This window comes from Penicillium chrysogenum (genome assembly GCF_028827035.1).
Source record: "Penicillium chrysogenum strain IBT 35668 chromosome Unknown utg000002l_segment0_segment0, whole genome shotgun sequence".
Taxonomy (NCBI): domain Eukaryota; kingdom Fungi; phylum Ascomycota; class Eurotiomycetes; order Eurotiales; family Aspergillaceae; genus Penicillium; species Penicillium chrysogenum.
The window spans coordinates 2,945,073-2,955,000 of NW_026622750.1; the positions used below are offsets into that span (position 1 = coordinate 2,945,073).

General features: G+C 46.7%; 3 protein-coding genes across 3 annotated transcripts; 2 read left to right on the forward strand and 1 right to left on the reverse strand.

Moving 5' to 3' along the window:
* Nucleotides 1–14: 14 nt before the first annotated feature.
* N7489_004634 (uncharacterized protein) lies at nucleotides 15–866 on the forward strand (the record flags this gene model as incomplete). Its single annotated transcript, XM_056710386.1, has 2 exons — nucleotides 15–658; nucleotides 740–866. 2 exons carry the CDS (start codon nucleotides 15–17, stop codon nucleotides 864–866), a joined length of 771 nt encoding a protein of 256 aa, XP_056568807.1.
* Nucleotides 867–1,202: 336 nt separating this feature from the next.
* N7489_004635 (uncharacterized protein) lies at nucleotides 1,203–3,326 on the reverse strand (the record flags this gene model as incomplete). Its single annotated transcript, XM_056710387.1, has 7 exons — nucleotides 1,203–1,323; nucleotides 1,377–1,513; nucleotides 2,366–2,722; nucleotides 2,775–2,880; nucleotides 2,939–2,982; nucleotides 3,037–3,166; nucleotides 3,223–3,326. 7 exons carry the CDS (start codon nucleotides 3,324–3,326, stop codon nucleotides 1,203–1,205), a joined length of 999 nt encoding a protein of 332 aa, XP_056568808.1.
* A 4,261-nt stretch (nucleotides 3,327–7,587) lies between these two features.
* On the forward strand, nucleotides 7,588–8,040 carry N7489_004636 (uncharacterized protein; the record flags this gene model as incomplete). The annotated part of the gene is made up of 1 exon (XM_056710388.1): nucleotides 7,588–8,040. The coding sequence occupies one exon, from the start codon at nucleotides 7,588–7,590 to the stop codon at nucleotides 8,038–8,040; it is 453 nt and encodes a 150-aa protein (XP_056568809.1).
* Between the last annotated feature and the right edge of the window lie 1,888 nt (nucleotides 8,041–9,928).

Here is a 9,928-nt window from a genome sequence, read left to right on the forward strand (position 1 = left end):
GCCCTTCAATCCATATGGCGGAGCGTATGTTTGGAGAGCTCCGTTCTATACTTCTCGCTATCAAGGAACGACGAGGCGAGTGGGCGAAGGTCTCGCCAGCAATAGCGGTTCCTATTTCCGATGGCATCTCACTCCTGGAGAAGTACCACGACTGCGTCAAAGAGAACGATATATACTATATCGCAAGCGTTCTGGACCCTCGAATCAAGACCAAGTGGCTCAAAACGTTACCCGATGGAGAGAAGATTATCGACCGCATCAGGGCGTTTCTGAAGAAAGCATATCCCACCCCAAAACAGCCTGCATCGATTGCTCCAAGCAGCACCAATTACAAGAGCTTCGAGTATAGGTTTCTGGAGGCCTTTCAGCCTACACAGTACAACGTCGCTGAGCCTGATATCGACCAGTATTTCGGTACTCCTACAATCAGCACTGGCTTTGATATAAGCCAGAGCCAGACGGAGTTTATACGGAGCTGGTGGAAGGCCAACAGGCTTGAATTTAGTTGTACGGCTAAGGTAGCACAGGATCGTCTTGCTATACCGGCAGCAGAGGTAGATGTCGAGAGATTATTCAATGATGGTAGAGATGTACTGGGAATTCGACGTTTCTCTATGAAAGGCAAGACTCTTGGGGCCCTAATAAGGCTGAAAGAGGGGTACGTTGGAAGTCTGAATAGTTCTATAGTAATGATTTCTTCGGGCATACATGCGTTTGATATTCTAGACCAAATTTGCAGAAGTCTTCTTGTGGGGACCGGGCATTTCGAAAACTCGTTTCACAAACCGTTTTCCCTAAAAAAGCTAGATATTGATTCGCGAACCTGTTCGAAATTCGCGAATTTTGTCGAATCGAATCGACCATAGATTCGAAGCCCCGAAACCAAGGTTCGAATTCGATTCGATTCGAGGGAATCCGCGAACTTCGAACAGTTCGAAAATTCGTGCGGAGCGGTAAGACGGGTTGCCGTTCTTAAAGTGGGTTCAGATCATTTCGTGCGGGAAACAAAGCACAGAGGAACTTTTCCGGTATACTGGTTTGGTAATCGAGAGTTAGCTGATCAGATCTTCGTCAATGACAATGATAGTTATCGTGCAACGATGCTTGACATCTAAATAAGCCAACACAACACAAACGTTGGTTCATAGTATATTGTACTGGAGGGATTGCATTTGTTTTACGGGAGGCCAAACGGTCCAGCTCTAATACGTTCCCACTATCTTCTCTTGGTTCAACCAATCTTCAATGTGTCCCGTGGTGGCAGGGATGTCATTGTCTTGCCAACCGCAGGCACCATGATGATAATCCAAAATCTCAAAGTACCTTCAAACCATCAGTCCAAATCAATACATAAGGCAGACAAGGGGAAATCGTACATCATGGACTTTCGTTTATCTGCCGATAGGTCGGAATCCAACAGAGACCAATCCAGCTGCTGAACAAAGACGGGCTCGTCTTCGGAGTCCTGGTAGGTCAAGAATATGGGTGGGTTAGGGCATCCGCTGCCGCAATTCTCTTTTGTGGGTCGAGATTGAGCATTTTCTCCAGAAGATCAACAGCTAGCAAATGAGTATCTTTAAAACAGAGGTGATAGATCGATCAAGGACGGAAGGGCGTACCTTGAGGATCAGCATCCCAAGGCTAGATGCAAGCGAGCGACGCTCTACTTCTGGTACACACACACACAATCTATTAACGCCCGGCGGCTAAGCCGAAAGGGCAACTATCTCTGATCTACTATACATGTCATATGTTGAAAATCCCAGTTAATTTCCATTAATACTGGCCATTTTCATCGTTACAACGCTAACCCTAATTCGTGGGGTATCCTGCAGATCTCTGTTATGCAGGATTGGCATCCAGGCTCCGTCCAAAAGAAGCCTAGATTCCTATGCTGTATGCAGTTTGATCATGACATTGCTACTCTCAGCATACAGATCATTATCTCACTACATCGGCGCCTAAACATTTCAATTGAGACTGCTTTCAGTCATTCTTTTGCATATTCCTGCGTTGTTGTCATTGAGTCCATGTTGTTTACTCTCACCGAGTCTTTCAGGTCTGTCATGATGGAGGTATACGAAAAGAAGCATAAATAGATGCTTCTTTCCATGTATGAATAGATCAGACAAAACATTCATTTTACTCGCTGCAGTATAAGATTGGAATTTTCACATTCATAGTATTTTCACATATTACTTTTGATCTCACAATACATGCTGTACAGACTTTTATCTGTATAAACAACATCATAATATATATAGTACCGTGTCTCTACTTCTGGTACAGATTCAACGGATTTCAGCGTCTGGAATTTGCTGTCAGCATTTATCCATCCCTAATTCGGCTGCGCAATCCACCATACATTCTTGCTGTAGACTCTCTCCATGACATCCTTTGGTGGCTTCCCCAAGAGCTCAGTAATTAGGGTGAACTGGTGCACCTGGTCCTTTCCGGGGAAGAGAGCCTTTCCTAGGGTCATCTCCGCCAGAATACATCCGACACTCCAGATGTCCACAGCATTAGCATATTGCTGCCAAGACAACATGATCTCTGGCGCTCGGTAGTATCGCGTGGTGACATAGCCGGTCATCTGGTGGTCTTGTTCTCGAGCCAACCCAAAGTCACAGATTTTCAAGTCACAGTTGTGGTTGATCAGAAGGTTGCTAGGTTTGAGATTGTGGTGGATGACACCGGCTGAATGAATGTATTTCAATCCTCGCTGGGTCAGTCAGCGATGCCACGTTCCCGCTATATAATCCGGGTAGAAATACCAGCATTTGATAGGTGAAGAACTGGACGAATTGGCCCTCCAGCGGCTTTGATGTCGATCGCATAAGATGATGAAGATTTGTCATCATACAGTCTGTCACAATATAGCTGCAATACAACAGCATCAGTAGGTCTCTCGATTCGGAATATAGAGTGATACTCGTACAGATCCTCTGACGGAGAGATGAAGATATCTCTCATGTTGACTAACTAGTTGAAATTAGTCTCCACTACCACAATCTCAACTCTTCATGGTCCTCATACGTTACCGTGTCGCAGCTTACTTAACAAATGAGCCTCACGATACGTGCGCTTGGCCATGGCAGTAGTGTCAAATGGCTTCCCTATCTTTTTTATGGCGATTGTTTGGTTTGCTATTAAGTCGTGCGCTAAACTATTGATCATTGTCAGTAATCAATCGGGGAGGCTATGCGATGGCCGAGACAATACTATATCACTCCAGCAGCGCCAAATCCTCGTACTTTCACGTCCGAGTACCTGTCGGTAATTTCAAGGGCCGTGCCCATGATTTGACTTGTTACAAATGTAACCATAATTGAGAGGTGTAGATGAGGAAATATTGAGGTAGGGCAATTGAATGGTCTGTAGGAGAAGAATGTGCGATAGTACTGTATTTCTATTGAGGTCATTCATGTGCCTGTGGACCGAGCCTGGGCGGTTACATCATACTTGATACAAAGGGGCTGACCGGTTTGCCACGCGCTATACCAGGAGATCGAGTTGGTTTCCAGGAACGACTGGGTCTCCACCACCCCGCCAACACCCTCCTGCTGATACGACCTAAAAGTTTGCACATTCATCGCCCAGCTGCAGGTTCTCAGTGCGAGTGAGATAGTAAAGACAGGTCGGACCTGCCCCACTAGGACGACACCACTTTGGCTGGTAGATTTCAGGTCGTCAGTGCGAGTGAGGTAGCTGTTTCTGTCTATTTGCACACCGACACGCGCGTCCGTCCTCTGGGGCCACATAGACAGTCTCGTCGGGTCCTCTCGACCCGTCCGTCACGGCCACTATGTACCACGCCCCACAGGAAGAAGTCTCCCTACTTCGCGTTACCGGCAGAGATCTCTCTCTACCGGCCGACCGTGTCTCGCAAAGGTGGCCAGGAGTATCCTCATTGACCTTGCAGGATACCCCAGCTGTCCTTCACTAACAAAACTTGTGTCCCTGGTTTTGCAGCCCTGTCGAGCCCCCGTGGCTGTGCCTTAACGAGTTCATCGAGGGTCGTCGCCAGACTGTGCACCCCGCTTGGAAGAGACCACAGGATGTCCTGGTCAGAGTTGCCCGTAGCTTTGCTTTAACGAGGTTCCGACCCAGGGTATTCCATGGAGCTCCCGAACGGCTTGCTCAACCTGCTGCGCCACCAGTTGTATTCCCCCTCGCCGCTCAACGTCATCTCATGTGTTTCCATTTGTTCGTCTCATATTTCGTGTGCTGTCTTCGATATTTTCCTCATTCAAGTTCCTTGGCGTCTCGCAATTTCAGAGGGTGTTTAAGCTCAGAGGTGTCCTGTCTCTTGCCTAGGCGATACCACAACCACTGGAGAACAAGTCCAGCTTCGGTCTCGACTACGAGTCGAGTAGGCAGTCGTCGGATGGTTTTCATAACCCGTTTTCCGTTTGTGTGGGGTGGAATGGGTGTCGTCAACCACGGAAAACTCTGCGGCCCGACCCCTATTCACCCCACGCGGATTCTTTTGGCTTCCCCCCACGGAATGAGAGGGTACTGACACCGGACACCACGAGAAGTTAGAAATCCATCGTCCTAACTGCTTGACGAAAGCAGTTACCTGACGTGCTCGCCAGGGGCGACAGTGATTCGCGCTATCATCTGCGCGACTGGTTCCTTTGAAGAGACGTAGCCGAAAAGACATGAAAGGAGCCGAATTCCCAACCCAAAAAGTTCCTATGGAGTCTCCGCTAACCGATTAGATTATCCATCTACTCTTCATCAAATGCAATGTGCGACTATGCTTATTATGGCTCTATATTGATATATTACGTGTGTCCCAGTACAATCTATGCGCTAGTATAATTTGAAGCAAAACAGACCACATGTAAGTTTATCGATTTGTGAAGTAACCTTAGGAGTCGAATAATATATATTTGGATGAAGGTTTTGGACAAGAATTGCATCTATTGATACTGACCTACAGCTTCTTAATCTTAAGGCCAGATTGTTCAATTCTGATATCAGCCTGAATCTAGTCTACTTTTCTCTGCATCTAACTAACTATTGTTTAGTTAATTAATTACTAGTCTAACTGTATGAGGTGTTGATTTCTGGCTATCGCTTTGAACAACAGACGTGATTGACCGCCATCCCAATGGAGCTTTATAACAAAAAGTTTTGCGAACTTCGAATCGAATCCGAATCGGTCTTGAGCCCGAACTCGTACGAATCGTTATGTTCAATATTAGTTCAAATCGAATCTGATCTGCCAAACGGAGCGGTATACACGTTGCCGAGGGACTTCCTGGATCCACGCCAGTATTGTAACCATAGTACGGACCATCAACATTCATCGGCTGGGCGTAGCGGGGCAACGAATGCTCAGAGTGTATCAGGTTCTTACAAGGGGCCCGGGGGCCGGGGGAGATGCGGCCGTGGGCCTTTGCCGGCGCCTATTTTGGCATTTCGTGCTAAACTCCGCAAAAATATCTCAGGGCCCCAGCTATATCCAGTATCTGTGCCTTGGTGCCCTGCGCGAACTACGCGAAAACATCTCAGGTCTCCAGCAAATGTCCTGTACTGATACTATTGAACAGGTAGCGACGGCTCTGTCTGATCCAGACCTCTGGAAGCAATCTGCCTTAAATAAAACATATATTCTCCGAGTAGTTTTTCATTGTATTCCCGACTTTCAGACCACATACCCGGCGTTGCCAATCCATCTTCGTCCCTAGAGATACTCCGTAGTTATACCTTCTTTCTCGCTAGCATTTGAATGTGGAGGACCCGAGACCATGGTACTACATAAAGTGATACGCTGCATCGAGCCAGGTAGGACTTCATTCTACGTATGGTATCTTGGATAGATACCAAGCTTGGGAATCAGCCAAGTGTTCCAGGGGACAAGGTGTGCCAGGTGCGTGTTCGCACGTAAGCGACAGTGACTGACTAACTATTGCCCTTGAATTGACAATGACATAAACTAAATAGGAATTAGGGCAAGCTATCCGTTCATTTGGCCGATGACGCAACTACCTATTCTATAATGAGGACGTTTAGTACTTGTTCTCTACAGTAGTAAATCAAGGCCACTTCATGACCACGGGTGACGTCTGTATCCGATCTTTCCTTTTCGCCCTTTTACATGCACGTCGAAAGTTATAAAGGCTCCCAAGGTCCCCAGACATTTTGTGACTAAACCATCAATCAGATTGCTCTCGGATCATTCAATAGGTTCAGCGACCACTACCCATTACTCTGTAAATATGGCCTGCAACTGCGGATCCACGTGTTCCTGCGCTGGACCCCAGAGCTGCACTTGCTCCACAAAGGATTGCAGCTGCAATGCCTGCGGTGTGAGTTCAGCATTCCACATATATCTATCTACCTACATATGGAAACTAACTCTTCCACCAGAAATAACCCCTTGCTACACTGGGAAACTTAGTGTTCCTGAGGGAAGAACAGTACTGGTCGACAATTTCAGGGAAGAATTGTACAGTCAATTGCCAGATGTGTCCGGCATAAGTTAAACAAAGCTGAACATTGCTGTGCAGCAAATTGTCTTCGATAGCTATTAGGGAGTCCAATTTGGGTCTTTACAGAACTTCAGATGATGGGGGAATGAACCAGTTTTGTGACTGAAGCTGCTGCAATGCATATATTTCTATAATACATTGATTATTTATCGAACCATAGTATAGTAGGTATATGGATTGGCGTAGCTTGGCATTGGAGTTCAGAAAAATCTTGGACGTGACGTCAGATCATTGAAGACTAGGCTGTTAGTCCGTATTTACCTGTTTTGGTTACACCCGGATCTTCTTAATCTTTGGATCTTCCAAGTTAGCATTTTATGGTACAGCCTGGCATATGATATTCTTACCTCGCGGTTACATATAGGAACGGCCTTTCGAGCAAAGACTATTGATCATTTTTACGTTCACTTTTTACTTCGGACCAAGCAAGCGGTCGTAGTAGTATAGGGGAGCTCGAGCAGACAAGACTTCTTTCGCTTCGCATTCGACTCGAGTGACAGAAATATGAGGGTGTTCTCCTGTTGTACAATCCGAGTCAGCGAGGTCCATTCGGACGAGTTGTTGTATACTTACCTGAAATATTTTAAACTTGGCAGATGATGTCGTGCGTCATTGTTAGACCATTTATTTTACCACGGCTCAAACACACAAATGCCTGTTTACGGGGTAAATGTAGTCATAAGATAGTAGTCTATTCGTGAATGTGGTTGAGTGACAGCCTTCTCCTATTGCTTTGGACCCTCAGTCAAGGCACGATTCACAAGAGTCTTTCGAGAGAAGTACGTTTACTATTGTATATTCGAAATTTGTTTGAATACCAAGGGTGCACATACGTATGGTTCAACAATAGGAATACAATGGAAAGGTTATTTGTGGGCTAGGAAAGTCCGTTAGGGCCAATAGTCTACGAGTCTGTTGGGTTTAGATTTCCATGAGCACCCACTGGTTTTCCTTTGAATTTGCGTCACCACTACGTAGTCCGCAAAAGATTTGCACGAACACATATATACATGATACCGCTCGGGGAACGAGCAAAGTTACTTAATCTGGTCTTGATAACCACTGCGGGGCACCAAAAGTCACTATGTCGGAACAGTCGAGCAACGGCGGACCTCACCGCTCCAAGCTTGCTAATAAACTCGACCCTCGAGTCGACAGTGGTACAGTAACCCCTTTCTGCTTCTTCAGTTGTTGTACCCACTTATCAGGTCCAATTAATTTCCCAGGAAGCCACAATGTTCCAGACGCCCATTTAGGATATGCACACAACTATGGCAAAGGCGGTCGTCACGATAATAAAATCGCCAACATGCTGGACCCTAGAGTATATTCAGATCAGGATAACAGTCAGCGTGGGAATGTCGCTGCCAGTACCACTTTCGTGCCTCAGGCTGGAAAGCTCGCAGGAATTTACAACCCCGAGGCGGATGAGCCGTACCAGAGGGTTGAATCAAATTCGAGTAACCGTCGCTGCGAGAACGTAGCTGGCAGCAGTCACTTTATCCCTCAGACCGGAAAACCCACTAGCAACCCATAGCTCTGATGCAGGGAGCAGATTGACTTTCGCATCGACCATCCCAATCTTCCTATTGTTGTGATATGAGGCCGGTGCAGATCAGGAACCAAGCCGCACCATCGAGATTAAGCCCGAGTTATCTATGCGAAGAGTCAAGTTGATTGGAAACCAACTTGATCTTCTCGTTGTATATATAGCCTCATGTTTCCCTCCGAAATAATAAAGAATATACCTCTGAATTACAACAGGTTATGAGTCCGGGAGCAAAATCTCGGGTGCCGTTTCTACTCATCCGAGAATCATCTTGACCATCTGGATTATATATCTACCCCGCTTTCAATATCCTTAAATCCTTACCATGTCTGCTCTGGTCCTTTCTACCATGAGACCAGGGTTGTATGCACCGACGTACATATTTGTGCGGACCTGTTGCTCGCACCTTCCATAATCGAGCGGTAGGTGCTTTGTGCGTTCGCGCTAACGCCCAGTGCTCAGTATTCTTGGGATTATCCTCCTTATTTCGGCACACCTACTGGGCAGGAGTAAGAGCGGCTTTATTAGGTTTCAAGTCCTGCGTTTGGGTCTCCGCATATTCCTATATAATGTCAACTCCTCGAAACTCACTGTTAAGCATTTCTTTTAACCATCTGTCCCGTTGCGCCATTGTTCATCCCGCAATCAAACACACCTAGCATGGCAAAGAATCACAAGGCTTTCCGGGAACAGGCAGACCACTGTAGCGAAGTACAGCTGCGTGCTGCACCTTCGTGTTATCCCCTTCGGTCTACCCGGTCTAGATCCAAAGATGATCGGAACCTTCACAAACCGGAGACTGGGTTGCGCAAGCATAGGGCACCCAATCTCTACCTTCCACCATATTCTCTGGCTTCGCCATGGCCAACACTGCCCTGGCGGCATACCTTGATGTACTCCGTGCTGACTATGCTAGGCATCCTCCGTCACGAGAAAACGAAAGCCTAGGCCGAAACATGATAAAGCGACCCATAGGAAATGTCTTCAGGTGATTAGCATCATTGAGGAAGAGATTCAAAAAGCACAGGAAGAGTGAAAAGAGGAGGGACACAAGCATTGCCAGTTGCTGAAACAACTTGAAGCGGAGAAAGCCGAAGAAACTTCGAAATTGCAGCTGGCTATTGCAGCAAGAGATGCGGCATTAGCTGACAGTCAGCGGGTCGGGCACAAGATTTGTGAGTTGCAGCAGCAGCTGGAGTCCACAAATGCCGCTTTGCAGGATCAAGTTCCGTGGAATGATATCCAGCTGGTTTTGGATCGGCCACACGGGGACCCTCTGAACTACAACAAAGATCCTCCTCCTTTGGATTGAAAAGGCCCGTGCACGATCGAAACACATTAAGCCCAGTCTCCATTATCGAGCAGCCTGTAGTGGATAATGACCCATCAAATCAATGGGCCCCAAATTGTGTTATAGACGTGCCAGTGCTGACAGCGGAACGTAAAAGGTAGCATGGGATCCCGCAGTGAGAGAGCTAGGGAAGGCCGGGTCTCACCAGGTGTAGCGAATTCAATAAACGGCCCTAGATTTGATTTTCCGTGGACAAGCAAACACGCGAGGTTTGTGTTGTGAGGTCAAGTACCGTTTGATAAACAGAAGTAAGGGGGATGTACCGGATCTTCGGGCTTGCATTCTTCACGCATGCCTGTTGCCCTTCAGAGAAATTCCAGGAAAAGAAGCCGGAAAATGATGCTTAGGTATGTGCAGCATCCTTACTTTACAAACACCCTTTTGAGTGAGGATTTGGTGAGCGAGAGGTTGGTTAGTTATGTAGAAAATATATTATACACAAAGGGCCTTGGTTTTATTAGAAGTCGTTGCCTGCAGGACAAATCGATTCTGCTCTATTTTGCAGGATGCTGGTAAATGACGATT